We start from the raw sequence: 22,367 nt of genomic DNA, 5'->3' as shown, positions 1-22,367 counted from the left end.
ATGTTTGCTCTCTTCTGAATAAAAGAAGATGTTCTTTTCCGCCTGCCGCTCTTGGTCCTCATTCTCTTCAGTAGACGATGTGGACAGAATTACCCACCAAGGACCAAGCAGCGTGACAGCGGCACAGAGCAAGGCATCAAGGCATTCTGGGACATGGGAGGAGATATTGAAAGGAAAGGGACCTTGTGCCACAACCGGGCAGAATATCGCCTCCCTCTGAAGAGCTGAGGCAGCGAAAGCCGAGAGGAGGCGATATGAGAGCAGCACGGAGGCAAGGCTGGAAGCCGTGAGTACTACCCAAAAAATATTGGAGGGGGGGGCTAGGAGGTGTTGGCCGAGGCAGGTAGGAGACCTGCGCCCACTTCCCAGGGCTTACCGTGGAGAGCGAGAGTACGGGCAGACACGCGTGTTACGCAGTAAGCGCACGGTGTTCTCCTGTACGTGTGCTAGCCCGGGTGTCGGGTTTTCCACCCTCCGCCGCACTGGTAGGCGCTAATGGGCATTAGCCAGGTGCATGAAAAGCGCGGCTCAACGCGTCTGTCTCCAGTGCGTCTCCTCGGGCCGCTTACCTGGCCCAGCCTTACGCATGGCTGTCCCGGTTCGCCTAGCATACGCCCGTCGGGTTTATTCCACCTCCCCGCACTGGTCGGTCCGACAGGGAGCATTCAACCACTTGGTAAGATGTCACGCCCTGGCCTTAGTATTCTTTGTTTTCTTTATTATTTTAGTTAGGTCAGGGTGTGACATGGGGTATGTTTGTGTTTTGGGTGTTTATTATGGTAAAGGGGGTGTTGGTTTTAGTGTATGGGTTTGTGTMGAGTGTATGTGTCTAGMATTGTCTATGGTTGAGTGTAGGTGTTTAGGAAAGTCTATGGTTGCCTGATTTGGTTCTCAATCAGAGACAGCTGGTTATTGTTGTCTCTGATTGGGAGCCATATTTAAGGTAGCCATAGGCTTTAGGTGTTTGTGGGTAATTGTCTATGTTTGAACGTTTGTAGCCTGTGTGTGTGTGCACAACGTTTATAGCTTCACGGTCGTTTGTTTAGTTTATGTATAGTGTTCGTTTCATGTTTTCTCTCTTCTGAATAAAATAAGATGTTCTTTTCACGCGCTGCGCCTTGGTCCTCATTCTCTTCAGTAGACGATCGTGACAGTAATATCTGAAAATGTAGCTAGCTAGACTATCTTACCCGTATACATCATTCATGGTTAGACGCGTCTCCTGTCAGATGCCATGGTTACCCTTAGTTTGAAGATGTAATCTGGAGACAGGTGTTTTCTCCATCTCCTTAGCTATCATACTCAAATTCCACTGATTTCAAAACTCAGTCCTCCAGAAAGTGGAGAACAACACTTATGCAGTTGTAATACATGCTGCATTTTTTAAAAGCCATGTTAGACATGATTACCTAGACATACTGACCAGCTCAAATAGACAGAAGCGTGCTATATATACAAACTCATCTCTCGGCATGTCCAGCCCACTCATTATCTCAGCCAATCATGGCTAGCGGGAAGGTTGATGTCTTCTTTTGCTAAACCAACTAGGTTCGTAATATATAAATTTTATTCGTATTTACAGATGCCATACAATTTTGTTATTATGACACATAAAAGTTCACATGTTCGAGAAGGCATTTCTGCCAAAAAATGCATTTTGATAAAAAAATTAGCACTTTACGTTCAAACGACTCCCCTGTGAAGTAGTGACCCGCGACATACGCATATTTTCCTGAAATGGGTCACATATTGCCCTCACCTATTGGATAACTTTGAAATGAGGATAGAACATTAGCCAGTATCTCGTTTTCTTTTCGCTCAAGGACAAAAGGTCCCACCTGCTGTGTGTGTGTGTGTGTGTGTGTGTTTGTGGTTATGTTGGTGTGTATGTCTCAATCTATCCCATATTGTAAGACACACCCAGGCCTTGTGGGTTGGGTTTTGTTCTCACGTCTCTCTTATCAGTGTGCTGACAAACTATGCTGTGTTCCATCATTTGCTAATTAGTCAGATGAGTGAATGATGGATATGGTTAATGTCATAGAGATCCTATTGGGATTATAATCCTATTTCTATGGTTACTAATGTAATAACGCTGCATGAACACCCTAGTCAGAGGAGACCTTCCCCGTCAACACACATTTACTGTAGCACTTAATATTAGCTATTATCATCCTACTTAATAGAACCAGTGTTCAGTAAACACAGTTTTTATAACACTCACTCTGTCTGTCTTGCTCATCTGTTTGGCTTTAATGGATCAGTCCTGCAGACGTGTATACACAGTAAGATGGCCTTGAGTAGCATTTAATTTGGTTTGTGCCGGTGATAGAAAGATTGCCAGCGTACCTCAGAGACTAGTAAGAAACAACCGTTTCCTCTGTTCTGTGTGTTCAGTCTGTGTTCAGTGTTTTTGTGTGTGTTCGTGCGTGTGCGTTTGTGTGCATGTTAATGTGTGTGTAAAAAGCTGTAGCCTTTCTAATGGCATGCTCTGAATGGATGTAGCCTAACTCAAATTGCACGGAAATCACATTCAATCCCACTGATTTGGTCACTTAAGTGGAGAGAGCAACATGGTTGGTGAAAGGACATGCTTTTAAAATGACAGAATGTCCTGTACAGCAGAGGGATATTACATGGGGCCTATGGGGATGGATATAGGGCACGGATATAGGGCACTTACTAGCTAATCACATCTGTATTCAGAGCTACAGGTTTAAGCACAGTAGTTACAAGGGAGCAATGGATCTATTGATGGGAAATATTTAAGGCAAGGATCTAATGATGGGAAACATTTAAGGCAAGGATCTAATGATGGGAAACATTTAAGGCAAGGATCTAATGATGGGAAACATTTAAGGCAAGGATCTAATGATGGGAAACATTTAAGGCAAGGATCAGACTGCAGCTGGCTGGTGTGTCTAGATGAAGAAGAAACTGTAAAGGCCAACATGGCATTCTGATGAGCCTGTGAATGGAATGACAATAAAAGGCTGTTTTTAATTATTGTGAACATCCTTTTCATGCATGTAGAAATGCACGCTAACTCTGACAGCACACACGCTTTATTTTACTTTTAGATTTGTGTATTGTTGTGAGTTACTTTTTTTGTTTAACTAGGCAAGTCAGTTAAGAACCAATTCTTATTTACAATGACGGCCTACCCCAGCCAAACCCTCCCCAACCCAGACGACACTTTGTGCGCCGCCCTATGGGACTCCCAATCGCAGCCGGTTGTGATACAGCCCGGGATCGAACCCGGGTCTGTAGTGATGCGTCTAGCCCTGTGATGCAGTGCCTTAGACCTCTGCGCCACTCAGGATCCCTTAACTACTACTGCACTGTTGGAGCTAGAAACACAAGCATTTCACTACACCCTCGATAACATCTGCTAAATATGTGTATGTGACCAATACAATTTGTTTTGACACACACACTGTGCCTCAGTGGTTTATCAGATAAATAAAACCGAGTTCATGGCCAAGATAACAAGCAGTACCTGAGACAGAAAGGTCATTTCTTTAAAGCAGGGCTGTTCAAATCCAGTCCTGGAGGGCCGAAACACTTCTGTTTTTTGTTTCTACTTGGTAGTTAATTGCACTCACCTGGTGTCCCAGGTCTGAATTCGTCCCTTATTAGAAAGAGAAGATGAAAACCAGAAGTGTTTCGAACCTCCAGGACCAACATCGAACACCCCTACAGGGACCATTAGGAGACGTCCTAAAATTGTATTTTGTTCCCAGAAGCTGGGAACTAGACACAAGCCTCTAGGGGGCCATGACAGAACGATTTAACCCATCAGAGTTTAAGTCTTGTCTAAACCGGGTGGGGGGGTTCTACTAAGCTACATGGAATTGTTTTAAGAAGGTCCTATCAAGGATAATTTATCTATTTGATTTTGAATTTAGCTTTAGCCCATACTAATGCAGTGAATAACAGATTCACTACATGGAACAAAAGATAGTCCCCCAAAAATGTCAAAAGGAAGTTTGCTCTGAAGTGTCTGTCCTATATCTGAGAGATGTATAACAAATACCAGGAATACATATTTTTTTGTTATATATTCAACCCCATATTTTGGGCATTAAACAGTCTCCATATATACTTCCATTCATTTTTTCAACTGGTACCAAGGGACCTTCAGACAAGTCTTGTGAGGCCTGTGGGCATCCTAGAGCAAGACAACCGACATGTACGTGTTCATGAGAGTCTCACCTTTGCACAGAGTAGCCCAAACTGTCCGGATGCTACAGACAGAAGTTGGCAGATCTGCTGTACCAACTTCAGAAAAGTCTCCTGACACTTGTGGAGGTCAAAACCATTGTGTTCGTGAGAGTCATCTTTCCATTGAGGGGTCATAATAGTTGTAGGCCAAATCGTTCGGATGCTGCAGACGATTTGTGAGAAGAGAAGATTTTCGGGATGTCGCATGTTCTGACAAACACCGCTCGAGCTTTGTCACCTTTCACCGCAGATGCAGTAGTGCGACATAGGCGGATGTGGTGGATTGAGACGCATTCAAAAAACATATCTCTAGTTTWAACTGACAGATTTTTATGGGAACTTTTGTATTATGCTAATTGTATTTCCGTAGGGGGGCACGGACATTGGCCTTAGGTTAAACTTCTATGGACACCGGAATGTTCTTGCAACGTTCCCATGAAACATGCCTAGAACATTATCTTATTTTCGGAGAACATGGTAGCCATGTTCTGTGTACGTTGAAGGTGTGACGTTGATGGAATATTCTCCTATCCCTCAGAAAACTGTACACTGGAACGTTCCAATGAAAAGTGTCTAGAACATTAATATTGAAAATGCTGAGAACATGGTAACCACATTCTGGATAAGATCTGTTTGACATTAAGGAAATGGTCTCTTGGTAACAGTCCTTGCACATTAGTGGAACATTCCTATGAAAATGTTAGGTATTGACCTAATGAGACTCTTAAAGGGAAATTTCTTCTAAATGTTTCAACGACATATTCATCTTCTCCAGCACCACCACAACATCAACATATGTGAAAATGGTGTGTTTCTATGTTTTGTATTAAAAAAGATAGAGGAAGATATGTGTTTCCAATGGCATCATCGGTGTGCATCATGTCATTTTAACCAATTATGAGTAGGCACTGCCTACTAATGGATGGGTTGGCTCACAACGTCACAAAAACGATGTACGTGCTTCCATGTGGCAGAAGTCAGCCCGTTGTAATTCTGGATGGCCAGATTGCTAGCAAGAATGACAAGAAACTGCTATGTGGGGAATTGTAAGTGGCTCATTTCATCTTGTTATTGATACCATGTCTTGACTGATTTCATGTCAAGGCTAATATTTTTTAAATGTAACTAGGCAAGTCAGTTAAGAACAAATTCTTATTTACAATGATGGCCTAGGAACAGAGCTCAGTTTGTCACGTTCTGACCTTAGTTCCTTTGTTATGTCTTTATTTTAGTTTGGTCAGGGCGTGAGTTGGGGTGGGCATTCTGTTGTTTTTCTATGTTTTGTTCTGTTGTTAGATTTCTATGTGTTGGGCCTAGTATGGTTCTCAATCAGAGGCAGGTGTCAGTCGTTGTCTCTGATTGGGAGCCATATTTAGGTAGCCTGTTTGTCATTGTGTGTGGTGGGTGATTATTTTCTGTGCTGGTTTTTATCTCACCGTACAGGAGTGTTTGTTTGTCGGTTTATTGTTTTTGTTAAGTGTTCATTTATTCGTATTAAAACAATGTGGACACTTAACACGCTGCGCTTTGGTCCTCCTCTTCTTCCACCCGTGACGAGCGTTACAGGGTTAACTGCCTTGTTCAGGTGCAGAACGACAGATTTTTGTCTTGTCAGCTCGGGGTTTTGATCTAGCAACTTTTCAGTTACTGGCCCAACGCTCTAACCACTAGGCTACCTGCCACCCCATAATATGCCCACCCCCCAAAAAATATAGCTTACAAGTTGTCAACAATCTAAGCCAACATCATCTGTTTTGCCCCATGGTTGCGCACACACACCATTTTTGTTGCTAAAACAACCAACCCGTCTCATCAACATCAACTCATTTGTTGATGGTGCCATATCTATTTTACTGCTAAACATAGAAATGTGCCATTTTCACATACATGTGTGTTGATGTTGGGGTGGCGCTGGAGATGATGAATATGAGTTGTAACATGTTAACATTTCCCTTTTAAGGGAACATTTTTATTAGCTGTGCATTTATCAAATGAGTTGGAAATGAGTCAGCGTCAGCCTCTTCAGGGTAATTAACTTACCGTTTAGCAATATACCCACTGATTCATCCCTATCATGCCTTTTGCTCTTTTCAAACCAGGATTTATCATTAGTCACCAGGCAGCTTTGGTACTCCCATAAAGTGATTTATTTTGACTGGTGAGGGTCTGTATGATGCACGATGACCAAAGCTGACATCTGGGCAGTGAGTCTGGCTCTCGTTTCCTAGCTACGCTGTATGGAGGAAGAAATGCAGGCAAACACTATTTGAGAGAGAGAGATAATTATTTATTTGTCCTTTTTTGCTTATCTTTATCAAGTGTGCCAATAATTTTGTACCTGACTGTAGATGACATCACAAAAAGCTACTGACAAAGGTCTCTGGACCTTTAGTTGTCCAAAATGTACAGATCAAAGGTTTGAATGAGCATGCAGGAGACCGTTTCACCTCGGACCTTTCACATCTGACACACTTTAGGCTGGGAGGCTGGATAGATGTGTCCCGTTGGTGATAGGTTAGTGGAGAATATATGGTAATTTAGCAGACTCTTTTATATAAAACCACCTACAACTTTACAACTTCAGCATTAATTCATCACAATCCTTTCACTTACTTAGCCTAGTACACAAGCTACGATGGAGTACACTTATTATTACTATTATTATTATTATTATTATTGTATCCATGACTCAGATTTATTTGATCTTAGTCTATTTTGATACATTTTGCTAACATTTTAAAACGTATAGAGAAAAAGTCATGATTTGACATTCGTAAACAATTTACTGTTCAGAAGTCTACCAGTAGTATGTTTTATCAAATCTATTTGGAAAGGTTCTTTAATGCAATATTTCCATTCCAGCCTATTAGTTTAGCTTTACAGTAATTGCCTTGGCAAGTTGTTTTAAGCTACAGATGGAGGATCTTAATTTGATCACTCTTTTGTTGCTGAGAATTATCCTGCAAAGCAGGAAATACAAACATGTATTTGAGTTTTAAAAAGGCTTCTAAAGTTTGTAATTTCCACTTAGAAATGTCAGACTTGATTTGCCCTAATGAAAAATGTATCAACCCCTACAAAAATGTCCATACATTTTTAATCCACATAATAATTCACATTTCCTGTTGCGGCAGGATTATATTCTTGCTATAGAAAACTGTCTCAAATTAAGATCCTACATCTGTACGTGTTTTCTTCGATGAATCTCTACCATTAATCAAATCTTTCAGTTGGCAGGGGTTAGATTTTTTTWAATTAAAATTGAACTCCGAGTATCTTAAAGCTTCAATATGTAACTTTTTGGCCGACCAAACCAAATTTACATAGATATGTAAGTTATAGATTTGTCATTGAAYGTAAATCTAAGAAGCGGTAGATATGCTATTTCTATGCTTCCCGTTCCACAGTTGACTTTTTGCGTCTTTTACTTTCGGTTTTGTACACCAGCTTCAAACAGCTGAAAATACAATATTTTTGGTTATGGAAAAGTTTGGTTATGGAAATATGTCACAACGGTTTAGATGGTACGGTCATTATCTACACAATGACTGCTGACCACCTGCACACCAACAGTCTCCTTGCACTGACTCTCAGACCTTAGCACATATGCCCAAACATACGAACACACAAACACAAACATTGTTTAAGTGCCTCACTGTATTTATATTTATTTTATTATAACTATTCTTTCTTGTTATGCACCCTGTGGAGAGTGAGAGTGAACCTGCAAGTAAGCATTTTATTTTACTGTGTTGTGCCAGGTGAATACGGTATGACAAATAAACTTTGACTTGACTTGTAGGCCATTCTCCTTGCTGTAGGTTGTGGCCTCATGGCTTTCCAGGTCTGCGGTAACTCTGATTGTGGCAGCTGGAATTCGAGGGGTGGGAGTTAGGGAGGGTTGAAATAACAGAGTGCAGGGAGCAACAGATCGACCTTGGTGTGAGAGAGAGAAAAAGAGAGGAAGAGACYGCGAGAGAGAGGAATGCACTGAAATAGGAGCTGTAGGCCTATATTCACATAGAACCTGAATGCAGTATGTACATGTATTTAACATCCCAAAGAAACTGAGAAATACACTATATACACACAAGTATCCAAATACACCAGTTCAAATTAGTGGATTTGGCTATTTCAGCCACGCCCGTTGCTGACAGGTGTATAAAATCGAGCACACAGCCATGCAATCTCCATAGACAAACATTGGCAGTAGAATGGCCTTACTGGAGAGCTCAGTGACTTTCGATGTTGCACCGTCATAGGATACCACATTTCAACAGGTCTAGTTCGTCAAATTTCTGCCCTCTAGAGCTGCCCAGGTCAAATGTAAGTGCTGGTATTGTGAAGTGGAAACGTCTAGGAGCAACAACGGCTCAGCCGCGAAGTGGTAGGCCGCACAAGCTCACAGAACGGGACTGCCGAGTGCTGACTAATCTGGAGTGATGAGTCACGCTTCACCATCTGGCAGTCCCGATGGACAAATCTGGGTTTGGCGGATGCCAGGAGAACGCTACCTGCCCGAATACATATCTGACAACTGTAAAGTTTGGTAGAGGAGGAATAATGGTCTGGGGCTGTTTTAATGGTTCGGACTAGGCCCCTTAGTGCCAGTGAAGGGAAATCTTAACACTACAGCATACGATGGCGTTCTAGATGATCCTGTGATTCCAACTTTGTGGCAAAAGTTTGGGAAAGGCCCTTTCCTGTTACAGTATGACAATGCKCCCGTGCACAAAGTGAGGTCCATGCAAAAATGGTTTGTCGAGATCGGTGTGGAAGAACTTGACTGGCCTGCATGGAGCCCTGAACTCAACCCCATCGAACACCTTTGGGATGAATTGGAACACCAACTGCGAGCCAGGCATAATCGCCCAACATCAGTGCCCAACRTTACTAATGCTCTTGTGGCTGAATGGAAGAAATTCCCTGCAGCAATGTTCCAACATCTAGTGGAAAGCCTTCCCAGAAGAGTGCAGGTAGCAAAGGGAGGACCAACTCCATATTAATGCCCAGGATTTTGGAATGAGATGTTCGAACAGGTGTCCACATACTTTTGGTCATGTAGTGTATGTTCCATGTTGATAATGGTTGTGATGGTGATGATATTGCCACTTATCAAATGCAAAGCGTTTCCACAAACAAAAAAAGTACATTTTCATTGAAATGGCTAGTATTTGAAGATTTTAGTAGACATGTTTATGAGAGTAGATGACTGTGTGTGGGTTCTGGGTTCTGTGCTGCATTCAGTAGGGGAGAGCAGAAATCAATGGCACCTTCAGACCCTTATTTATGGTTGTGCCAAACCCAGAGCCTCACAACTGGATGACAAACTGGCTGCAAGGGAGGATGGGGGTGTGACGGGGGTAGAAGAAGGGGAGGATGGAGGATTGTGTGGTAGGAAGAGTAGAGGGAAGGAAGGATGGGCTGGTGGGGTGTGTGGAGGAGGTAGAAGAAGGGAGAATGGGCCGGTGGGGGTGTGGCGGGGTTAGGGAAGGGAGGATGGACCGGTAGGGGTGTGTGTGGAGGGTAGAGGAAGGGAGGATGGCTGGTGGGGGTGTGCGCGGGTTAGAGGAGAGGAGGAGGGCCGGTAGGGTGTGGTATGGAGGGGGTAGAGGAAGGGAGGGGCCGGTGGGGGGGTAGAGGAAGGCAGGATGGGCCGGTGGGGGGGGCGTAAAGGAAGTCAGGGGGCCGCTGGTGGAGGGGTAGAGGAAGGGAGGATGGGCCGGTGTGAGGAGGGGGTAGAGGAAGGGAGGATGTGGCGTGGAGGGGGGGGTAGGGAAGGGAGGATGGGCCGGTGGGCGGGGTGGAGGTTTAGAGGAAGGAGGATGGCCCGGGGGGGGGGTGTTAGAGAAGGAGGATGGAGGATGGGCCGTTGGGGGTGGTGCTGTGGGAGGGAGCTAGAGGAAGGCGAGGATGGGCCGGTGGGGGTGTCGAGGGGGTAGAGGAAGAGAAGTGGCAATGGAAAAACAGAGTAGGAAACTGTATATTTAGGTTACACTTTAGGTTACACTCAAACCAAGATTTGATGACTCAAAATGTCACTTTTCTACAGTAGTAATGCTCTGCCTGAGTGAAATGCACAGCGCACAGCTAGCAGGGGTTTGGAATGTGTATGTATGAACAGCCATTGATTAACTGTTGTATGAAATGCTTTGCTTCTCCCTGTCTCAACCCAGAGGAAAGCACAAACTCAATTACACTCAGTTCCACCCCATATCAAAGTTTGTTCCAAGTCCACACCTCAGAGGCCTGCATATTTCTCCTAATGAAAGATTTGATCCACACCACAGATGGAGTCACATACTGTGTCTTGTCTTATGCAGTAGCCCATGTCATTTTGTTAGTTTGCTTCTCTGTGATCATTGAAGTCTCTCTCTCTCTCTCAGAATTAAAGATTGTGCTGAAATCAAACTACTGGGCAAATAAAGGTATTTTTTCAATATAAAAATCTCTCTCTCAGATCCCTCCGTCCAGGCTCCTCATTTGACTGGGTGTAAGTCCAGTGAACAGGAGACGTTTAGGTGTTGGTGGAGTCCCGGAAGCTTCCAGAATCTCACGGAACCCGGAGCACTGCAAATCCAGTACTGGAAGAAGTGAGCAGAGAGAGAGAGCTGTTTATTTAAGTTTTATTCTCTCTTTATCAATGACCTATGCGGACTTGAGAGTAGAGGTGTGCTGATCTCGTTATACTCATAATCYTATCCGTTTTATTACACTTGATACTCGTAATCGGATTTACTCATGATCGAAAAACCAGGAAGTGTGATTTTAAATGCGATTTACTTACTTGGACGTGGTTTTTTTCTGATCACGGATAATAATAAATAGTACTTGTGTCATAATAGTATTCTGAAAATTCTCCATATCCGTTTCGATACTCGTTTTGTCCGGGTACTCGGCACACCCCTACTTGAGAGTATACCTGCATATACCTCTAAAATGTATATTTGCATAATAGACCTCTAAAATACCTCTCTCTCTCCCTTAGGAATGACTTGACAAAGGAATGGAAGGAGTGCCCTGACTACTCCTCCTCTGTGAAGAACGAATGTTTCTTTAATAAGAACAACACGGTTATCTGGATCAAATACTGTGTGCGGCTCCACTCTGAAAGCCAGAACAAAACCTACGATACCTTGTGCTTCGAATTGCAGGACATTGGTGAGGGCACAACAGAGACATGCTAATATGGACTGTTGTAGTTAACAACACTTAGTTGATAGCCCCTAGACACTTCTTTATGCCCAGATGCAGAAGTGAGGAATCTGAATGGGCCTGACTGGCTTACCTACTGGGTGGGGTCCTCAATGAAATCCCTGTTCATTTTCTGGAAGCCACTGATGTCTTTTAAAAATCCAGAAATTGACTGTTTGAAATACACAATTGTCATCAAGTCTCAGTCTTGACATCATCAGTGGCAGTTGACTTTAACACTTTGTTGCGTCCATCTACATGATTGGTTGAGGGGCCATCCAAACGTGTCGTGGGACGAGGGGTTGATTACTGTTTCGTTAAATCATGTTGACAGAAGTAATTGGGTTGAAATGAAAACCTATAAGCACACTGGGTTCCCAGGAGGACCAGGAGCAGTAAGGCCTAGAGGGCCAACACGTTATCAGAAATACCAGGACAACAGCATTGTCCTGTTGCATGTTGGTCAATGTCAGACCATGCTCCCACAGTTTGAATATACTATATCTAATTTGGACCTGTGGGTCCTTTACCTAACAGTGGGAACATGTGTGGAAATGACAAGTATCCATATTAGACGGACACCGTAGGAAAAATAATGAAATATTGTAAAGCAACTTCTCCATCCCGCGCCTCCAAAAGCAGAGAAGGACTATCAGCATGTGAGACTAACGATAGCCGAGGGATGGAGGCCGTTTCTACCAGAAACCCTGTGTTCAGAGGTGAATGGAAAGATGACAGCAGGGATGAACAGACGGAGGAGGGGTGGACAATCCTCAGTCAGAATAGAACTGATGATAATGACTGATCATAGCAGCAGCTGTTGTTATTATTCAGGGGGGTTTCACACCGACTAGACTAGTGGATACAGGTACACTTGCGGGGACATGTTTCAGACATGCTCTTCTAATGTGAGGTGGACATTGTGATAGACATTTTCTATAGCAGGGTTCCCCAACTGGCGGCCCACGGATTATTTTATTTGGCACCCCATGTAAAAGTAAATAAATTAACTCTTAAATAAATAATTGATTTAAAACATTTTATTGTTGGACATAAAAGACACCAGGAAAAAAATCACCAGGAAATCAGCTCAAAGTGATGTAGGAAATCTGTTCCCAAGTCTTCCCATAGAGACACATGTGAACGTATCCCAATGTAATCAAGGTTTGAAATGATTATGTTTTGTCAAATACTGTATCTGTTTGGGCTTCTTGCGGTCAATTTGCAGTGTACAAGTTATTTATAATTATGTTCTGGCACCTCGACCCTCCGCTCAAGAAACAATCTGCCGGCGGCTAAATGTAGTTGGGGACCCCTGGTCTATAGACTAGCAGGGGGACGTGAGATGCTGGTCCTGGGACCCCCAAGGGGTACAGGCTTTGTCCCAGTCCAGCTCGAAAACACATGATTAAACCAATTGAGGTCTATGTTGAAGACAATTCTAAATTGGTTGACTTGTCTCATCAGTGCATAATGCATATGGAGAAGGAAACCACTTTACACTATTGGTCATTTATTGGCCAGTCATTCATATACTGACCTATGCCCTTTCGTCCCTGCCAGTGCACCCTGACCCGCCAGTGGCTCTGAATTGGACGCTGCTGAACATCAGCCGGTCGGGCCTGAACTATGACATCATGGCGAGCTGGGAACCCCCGCCCTCGGCTGACGTATCCGTTGGATGGTTGACACTGGTGTATGAAGTTCAGTACAGGAGGAGGAACAGCTCACACTGGAAAGTGGTGAGTCACAGGGACACACACACCCTGACGGCGCTTTCAGCCTATTACCCAGCTGCCTCTGCAGCTTTGATGGGGCCGTAGCGGAAGCCAGAGCTAGGCCTTTTGGGAAAACAGGGTCTTGATGAGGGGCAGGGGTCAGAGGAGTTAGAGGGCAAGGCCAGGGAAGGTCACTGACAGATCAACCTCTCATAGACACAAACAAGTAGAGAGATTCTGTTGTCGACTGCCTCAATCAGCGACAGTACCAAGTTTGTTTGTGGCACAGAAGACTGTATATAGAAGCAAATTTACTCTGAGACATAATCACTTTTTATTTGGACATTTCATAGCTTTACATCCTCTCTTACAAATGTTTTTCCCCGTGTCTCCCTCTTCCCCCGTCTCTCTCTCAGTTGGAGCATGAGTTTGGCACCCAGCAGTCTATCTACGGCCTTCAGACAGGAGAGGCGTACGAGGTGCGTGTGCACTGTGCAATGAGGGCCTTCAATAACTTTGGGGAGTTCAGTGATGTCATCTTTGTCCACGTGCCAGAGATTCCCAATAAAGGTGAGAGGTCAGAGTCCGGTTGGGGTCAGGCGGGGTCGGGCAGGGCAGGTTGGGGTCAGGCGGGGTCGGGCAGGGCAGGTTGGGGTCAGGCAGGGCGCGGTAGAGCAGGGTCTGGGTGGAGTCAGACAGGGTGGCTCATGTTGAGGCAGAGGGAAGAGGAGGGGCGGTGTTGTTTACACTATTAAATGTAGTTTTACAGAGACAGTGCACATTAATCAACATTACTGTAAAAGTGCCCATTTTAGCCAGATGGCAAATTTCTCAACTGCCGTCCCTGGGAACAAACATGGCAGCCATCTTGTGCAAGGATAAGATAGTATCACTGCATAATGACAATGGTTAAATAAGTGTTCTTCATTATAAGATACATATATGTTGGTGGTGGTGATGATGATGATGATGATGATGATGATGATAATGATGGTCCGTGATGATGATGATGATGATGGTCCATGATGATGATGATGGCCGTGATGAAGACGATGATGATGATTAAGTTGATGATGATGATCCTGTTCTAGAGTCAACGTTCCCTGTGACTCTGGTCCTGATCTTCGGGGCTGTGGGCGTGGCCATTCTCCTCATGCTCATCATCTTCTCTCAGCAGCAGAGGTGAGGACACACACACACACACACACACACACACACACAGAGTCATCTTCATCTCATCTCTTCCTCTTCCTCTCAGACTGATGGTGATTCTGCTGCCTCCTGTCCCTGCACCCAAAATCAAAGGGATAGATCCAGCACTGCTTAAGGTAAGATGACAAACACTGCGTGCGTGCGTAAGTTTGTCTTTTGAGTAGGTGTGATCAAGTATTTAGGATGTAAAAACAAGTGTGAATTGTTATGGCTCAGAGTGCATTACAGATTATTATACTCAACAAAACTATAAATACATGCAACAATTTCAAAGATTTTACAGAGTTAGAGTTCATATAAGGAAATCAGTCAATTTAAATGCATTTATTAGGCCCTAATCTATGGATTTCACATGACTGGGAATACAGATATGCATCTGTTGGTCACAGATACCTATAAAAAAAAAAGTAGGGGCGTGGATTAGAAAACCACTCAGTACCTGGTGTGACCACCATTTGCCTCATGCAGCGCGACACATCTCCTTCACATAGAGTTGATCAGGCTGTTGATTGTGACCTGTAGAATGTTGTCCCACTCCTCTTCAATGGCTGTGCGAAGTTGCTGATGTTGGCGGGAACTGGAACATACTGTCATACACGTCAATCCAGAGCATCCCAAACGTTCTCAATGAATGACATGTCTGGTGAGTATGCAGGCCAGAACTGGAAGAACTGGGACATTTTCAGCTTCCAAGAATTGTGTTCAGATCCTTGCGACATGGGGCCGTGGCTTATCATGCTGAAACATGAGGTGATAGCGGCGGTTGATTGGCACGACAATGGGCCTCAGGATCTTGTCACGGTATCTCTCTGGATTCAAATTAAGTGCAATTGTGTTTGTTGTCCGTAGTTTATGCCTACCCATACCATAACCCCACCACTATCCCGCAGCCGGATGTGGTGGTCCTGGTCTGGCGTGATTACATGTGGACTGCGGTTGTAAGGCCAATTGGACGTGATGCAAAAATCTCTAAAACGACATTGCTTATGGTAGAGCAATGAACATTACATTATCTGGCAACAGCTCTGGTGGACATTCCTGCAGTCATAATGCCAATTGCACGTTCCCTTTAAACTTGAGACATCTGTCGCATTGTGTTGTGTTACAAAACTGCACATTTTAGAGTGGCCTTTTATTGTCCTCAGCACAAGGTGCACCTGTGTAATGATCATGCCGTTTGATCAACTTCTTGATATGCCCCATCTGTCAGGTGGATGGATTATCTTGGCAAAGGAGAAATGCTCACTGACAGGGATGTAATTAAATTTGTGCACAACATTTGAAAGAAATAAGCTTTTGGTACGTATGGAATATTTGTATGGAATATCTTTTATTTCAGTTTATGAAAGATGGGACCAACACTTTACATGTTGCGTTGATATTTTTCTTCAGTATATTATTAATTAAGATCTCATTCTTGACTGATTATGGAAAGTACACTATATATACAAAAGTATGTGGACACCCCTTCAAATGAGTGGATTTGGCTATTTCAGCCACACTCGTTACTGACAGGTGTATAAAATCGAGCACACAGCCATGCAATCTCCATAGACAAACATTGGCAGTAGAATGGCCTTACTGAAGCTCAGTGACTTTCAACGTGGCACTTTCATAGGATGCCACCTTTCCAACAAGTCAGTTTGTCAAATTTTTGCCCTACTAGAGCTGCCCGGGTCAACTGTAAGTGCTGTTATTGTGAAGTGGAAACATCTAGGAGCAACAACGTCTCAGCCGCGAAGTGATAGACCACACAAGCTCACAGAACAGGACCGCCGAATTCTGAAGCACGTAGCGCGTAAAGATTGTCTGTCTTCGGTTGCAACACTCACTACTGAGTTCCAAACAACCTATGGAAGCTAAGTCAGCACAATAACTGTTTCTTCGGGAACTTCATGAAATGGGTTTCCATGGCCGAGCAGCTGCACACAAGCCTAAGATCACCATGCGCAATGCCAAGCGTCGGCTGAAGTGGTGTAAAGCTCGCCGCCATTGGAGTCTGGAGCAGTGGAAACGCATTCTCTGGAGTGATGAATCACGCTTCACCGTCTGGCAGTCCGACGGACAAATCTTGGTTTGGCGGATGCCAGGAGAATACGACCTGCCCGAATGCATAGTGCCAACTGTGAAGTTTGGTGGAGGAGGCTGTTTTTAATGATTCAGGCTAGGTCCTTTAGTTCCAGTGAAGGGAAACATTTACTCTACAGCATACAATGACATTCTAGACAATTCTGTGCTTCCAACTTTGTGGCAACAGATTGGGGAAGGCCATTTCCTGTTTCAGCATGACAATGCCCCCGTGCAAAGCAAAATCCATACAGAAATGGTTTGTCGATCGGTGTGGAAGAACTTGACTGGCTTGCACAGAGCCCTGACCACAACCCCATCAAACACCTTAAAGATGAATTGGAATGCCGARAATGAGCCAGGCCTAATTGCCCAACATAAGTGCCCGACCTCACTAATGATCTTGTGGCTAAAAGCAAGCAAGTCCCCGCAGCAATGTTTCAACATTTAGTGGAAAGCCTTCCCAGAAGAGTGGGGGCTATAGCAGGAAAGGGGTCATGTAGTGTATCTCCTACAGGTAGGCTAGGGAGACACTTGTGTTATATGATCCAAGTCTAGTTTTTCTGTTCAAGTACATATGATGAAAACACATAATCCACATTGATGTTAATTAAAAACATGGTTTGAGTAGAAAGTTGAACAATAACATACTATAAGAGATTACTTGTTGTGTTTTTATTATTACTTTTATATTAGTTCTCTATTTTCTCTCTCTCTCAATTATTGGGAAGTAAGCATTTCACTGTTAGTCTACACCTGTTCTTTACGAAGCATGTGACCAAGAAGATTTGATTTTATATGCTCTAGAGATGCTAGCTAACGGGAGGAGGATGTGTGGTTGTGACCAGGTGTGACCAGGTGTCATTGTGTTGGTGTGCTGTTGAAATGGGATGTGGGCTGCTGTTGATGAGGAACATGTACTTTTCAAACAACCCCACCACTTGTACAGTAGCTCAAGTATACCACTGTGTCCCTATGAACAGGAAACCAATCAGTGTCCCTATGAACCCCTACCCTGGTCAACAGCTCTGCACCCCCCACAGCAACTTTCCCAAGCCTCCCCCATTTCTCCTTCACCCAGATCCAGATAGCTGATGTTCTGAAATAGCTGCAAAATCTGGACCCCTACAAATCAGCTGGGCTAGACAATCTGGACCCTCGCTTTCTAAAATTATCCGTCGCAATTGTTGCAACCCCTAATACTAGCCTGTTCAACCTCTCTTTCGTATCGTCTGAGATCCCTAAAGATTGGAAAGCTGCAGCGGTCATCCCCGTCTTCAAAGGGGGAGACACTCTAGACCCAAACTGTTATACACCTATATCTATCCTACCCTTCCTTTCTAAAGTCTTTGAAAGTCAAGTTAACAAACAGACCACCGACCATTTTGAATCTGACCGTACCTTCTCCGTACCTTCTCAATAATAGACAATACTGTGCAGCCGTATTCATCGACCTGGCCAAGGCTTTCGACTCTGTCAATCACTGTATTCTTATCGGCAGACTCAACAGCCTTGGTTTTTCCTCGCCTGGTTCACCAACTACTTCTCAGATAGAGTTCAGGTTGTCAAATCGGAAGACCTGATGTCCGGACCTCTGGCAGTCTCTATGGGGGTGCCACAAGGTTCTATTCTCGGGCCGACTCTCTTCTCTGTATACATCAATGATGTCGCTCTTGCTGCTGGTGATTGTCTGATCCACCTCTACGCKGACGACACCATTCTGTATACTTCTGGCCCTTCTTTGGACACTGTGTTAACAAACCTCCAGACGAGCTTCAATGCCATACAACACTCCTTCCATGGCCTCCAACTGCTCTTAAATGCAAGTAAAACTAAGTGCATGCTCTTCAACCATTCGTTGCCCGTACCCGCCCGCCCGTCTAAACATGGGATGATTTCACTGAACAACAAAAGAAATGGAATATTGAATGATCCCCAATGATCCATCGCATCTCCCAAAAATGTTTTCAACATATATCTTTAAAATGATAGTCTAGAAACATAGGCTTCGGTTGTCTTCCTCTCAAGCTTCCATGTCTTCTCCCTGGACCTCCTCAATGTCCACCTCTTGAACGTCAGACTCTAAGGCCTCATCTTCACTCTCACTATCCAACCTTGTTGAGGATGGCTCGTTGTCAGGCTCAAAAAGCCAAAAATTTGCCCGGACTGCCACCAGATTTTCAACCCTTGTATTGGTCAGCCTGTTGCATGCTTTGGTGTGTGTGTTCCCAAACAAGGACCAGTTGTGCTCTGATATGGCTGATGTTAGTGGAATTTGGAGGATGATAGAGACAACAGGGGAAAGAGCCTCAGATCCACAAAGTCCCGACCAGGTGGCTGATGAGATATGTTGGCACGACTGCCATATTGCATCTCCATCCCAAAGCCCTTGCTTGGAAGTGTATTTTGTGAGACCTCCAAGAACCTTTCCCTCATCCAGGACAAGGTGGCGAGACACGGTAGTGATGACACCATAGGCCTTGTTGATCTCTGCACCAGACAGGATGCTCTTGCCAGCATACTTGGGGTCCAACATGTARGCTGRGGCGTGTATGGGCWTCAGGCAGAAGTCTTCACGCTTTTTGATGTATTTCAGAACTGCAGTTTCCTCTGCTTGGAGCAACAGTGAAATGGGCAGGGCAMTACATATTTCTTCTCTTACATCTGCAAGCAGAGTCTGAACATCAGACAGGATGGCATTGTCTCCAACAATCTGTGCAATGACTACTGCTACAGGTTTCTGGAGTTTCAGGCTGCTTACCACTCTCTCCCAAAATACATCATCCAGGAGGATCCTCTTGATGGGCTGTCCATATCGGCAGACTGTGATATGGCCATGTCTTGGAGAGACTCCTTCCTCTCCAGGAGACTGTCAAACATGACAACACCACCCCAACGGGTGTTGCTGGGCAGCTTCAATGTGGTGCTCTTATTCTTCTCACTTTACCTCATGAGGTAGGTTGCTGCTATAACTTGATGACCCTTCACATACCTAACCATTTCCTTGGTTCTCTTGTAGAGTGTATCCATTGTTTTCAGTGCCATGATGTCCTTGAGGAGCAGATTCAATGCATGAGCAGCACAGCCAATGGGTGTGATGTGAGGGTAGACCAAGCAGCCTTCATGTTTGCAGCATTGTCTGTCACCAGTGCAAATACCTCCTGTGGTCCAAGGTCATTGATGACTGGCTTCAGCTCATTTGCAATGTAGAGACCGTTATGTCTGTGGTCCCTTGCTCTTGTAGAATACTGGTTGAGGGGTGGAGATGATGTAGTTAATTATTCCTTGCCCACGAACATTTGACCACCCATCAGAGATGATTGCAATACAGTCTGCTTTCTCTATAATTTGCTTGACCTTCACATAAACTCTGTTGAACTCTGCATCCAGCAAATTAGTAGTTAAAGCATGTCTGGTTGGAGGGGTGCGTGCTAGGCGAAGAACATTCAGAAATCTCTCCCAATACACATTGTCTGTGAGCATCAGAGGTGAACCAGTTGCATACACAACTCGAGCAAGACATTCATCAGCATTTATCTGACTACGTTCCTCCATTGAGTCAAAAAAAAATATTGATTCCAGGAGGACCATGAGCTGTTGCTATCGATAAGGTGTCTGATTCATCATTTTCACCTCGAATAGAAGGGACTTTTGTCAGAGGTTGCTTGTTGTGAGCGCTGAGCGCTGAGGGAACTTTATGCACTTGGCCAGATGTGTTGCATTCTTCATATATGATTTGGCACAGTATTTGCAAATGTACACAGCTTTTCCTTCTACATTTGCTGCAGTTTAATGTCTCCACACATCAGATAGTACCCGTGGCATTTTCCTGTAAAGATTTTTTATTTTTTTATTTTTTTTAAACCCAATACAATTCCATGTACAGATAAATAGTTAAGCAGTTAGAAAAAACAACTGCTTTGTAAGATGTGTTTTAAAATGAAACATGTATGGAAACAGGTGAATTACACTTCTTGGTTAGCAGGCTCAAGCAAGCTAAAACCCATATGGTAGCAAAAACTAACTAGCAGAAATTGTTAACAAGTTAGAAATTATTTAAACACACTGCTGTAGGCTACTATTTACTAGTTAACAAATAATCATGTATGTCATATAAAATATGTTCACCACACCCAGTATTGTAATCAAAACTTACCAGAAAGCATGTAGTCCTTGGCTCAGGCAGTGTACTGTAGTAGTGTGGGCTCAATAGCATCTCATTAGTGTGCAAGATCTTGAGAATCAGCTGTACATGTGATGGAAGTGTGCACTGTGCACTGTGCATGCAGAGGGTTGCAATTCCATTGAATTGGGGATAGTTTAACCAAAATATGCCACAAGACCTAAATTTGACTTGTGTATCCCACTAAAAAAGGTTCACTGTTATAAGATAACTTTTTTGATGAATTTAAGCAAAATTCCCAAAATTCCCAGGCTTATCTTCCCATGGAAAATTTCCTGAAAAGTTTCTGACCCTTTGCAACCCTAATGGAGAGTGATAATGACAGCATAGGAGGATTTTACACTTCTCATAGCCACATACATTCACATACGTCATTATGTATTTATTTTACTTGTTTTACCTAGAGCCAGAATTGCAATTGAAACATTACTTAAAATACGTATTATCTTCTTTTTTTTTTTATACCTGCTTCAACACAAAAAAACTGTTGAAGTCGGAAGTTTACATACACTTAGGTTAGAGTCATTAAAATTCGTTTTTCAACCACTCCACAAATGTATTGTTAAGAAACTATAGTTTTGGCAAGTCGGTTAGTGCATGACACAAGTAATTTTTCCAACAATTGTTTACAGACAGATTATTTACACTTATAATTCACTGTACCACAATTCCAGTGGGTCAGAAGTTTACATACACTAAGTTGACTGTGCCTTTAAACTGCTGGGAAAATTTTTGAAAATGATGTCATGGCTTTAGAAGCTTCTGATAGGCTAATTGACATAATTTGAGTCAATTGGAGGTGTATCTGTGGATGTATTTCAAGGCCTACCTTCAAACTCAGTGCCTCTTTGCTTGACATCATGGGAAAATCAAAAGAAATCAGCCAAGATCTCAGAAAAAAAATTGTAGACCTTCACAAGTCTGGTTCCTCCTTGGGAGCAATTTCCAAATGCCTGAAGGTACCACGTTCATCTGTACAAACAATAGTACGCAAGTATAAACACCATGGGACCACACAGCCGTCATACCGCTCAGGAAGGAGACGCGTTCTGACTCCTAGAGATMAACGTACTTTGGTGCAAAAAGTGCAAATCAATCCAAGAACAACAGCAAAGGACCCTGTGAAGATGCTGGAGGAAACYGGCKCAAAAGTATCTATATCCACAGTACAACGAGTCCTATATCGACATAACCTGAAAGGCTGCTCAGCAAGGAAGAAGCCACTGCTCCAAAACTGCCATAAAGAAAAGTCAGACTACGGTTTGCAACTGCACATGGGCACAAGATCGTACTTTTTGGAGAAATGTCCTCTGGTCTGATGAAACAAAAATAGAACTGTTTGGCCATAATGACCATCGTTATGTTTGGAGGAAAAAGGGGGGGCTTGCAAGCTGAAGAACACCATCCCAACCGTGAAGCACGGGGGTGGCAGCATCATGTTGTGGGGGTGCTTCGCTGCAGGAGGGTCTGGTGCACGTCACTAAATAGTTGGCATCAAGAGGAAGGAAAATTACGTGGATATATTGAAGCAACATCTCAAGACATCAGTCAGGAAGTTAAAGCTTGGTCTGGTCGCCAATGGTTCTTCCAAATGGACAACAACCCCAAGCAATACTTCCAAAGTTGTGCAAAATGGTTAAGGACAAAGAAGTCAATGTATTGAGTGGCCATCACAAACCTGCCTCAATCTCATAGAAAATGTGTGGGCAGAGCTGAAAAAGCGTGTGTGAGCAAGGAGGCCTACAACACTGACTCAGTTACACAGCTCT

The 22,367-nt window shown here is 43.7% G+C and overlaps 1 protein-coding gene across 1 annotated transcript in view; it reads left to right on the top strand.

Moving 5' to 3' along the window:
* The window catches only part of LOC111958193 (growth hormone receptor-like), a 78,770-nt gene that overhangs the window by 42,827 nt on the left and 13,576 nt on the right, over positions 1-22,367 (top strand). Inside the window, 6 exon segments of the mRNA XM_023979391.3 lie at positions 10,685-10,817; positions 11,213-11,385; positions 12,982-13,160; positions 13,553-13,706; positions 14,228-14,318; positions 14,395-14,464. Of these exon segments, the coding sequence (XP_023835159.1) occupies positions 10,685-10,817; positions 11,213-11,385; positions 12,982-13,160; positions 13,553-13,706; positions 14,228-14,318; positions 14,395-14,464 (800 nt within the window).

This window comes from Salvelinus sp. IW2-2015, linkage group LG33 (genome assembly GCF_002910315.2).
Source record: "Salvelinus sp. IW2-2015 linkage group LG33, ASM291031v2, whole genome shotgun sequence".
Taxonomy (NCBI): domain Eukaryota; kingdom Metazoa; phylum Chordata; class Actinopteri; order Salmoniformes; family Salmonidae; genus Salvelinus; species Salvelinus sp. IW2-2015.
The sequence above is the reverse complement of the archived record's forward strand: the minus strand, read 5'-3'. Positions and strand labels throughout refer to the sequence as shown.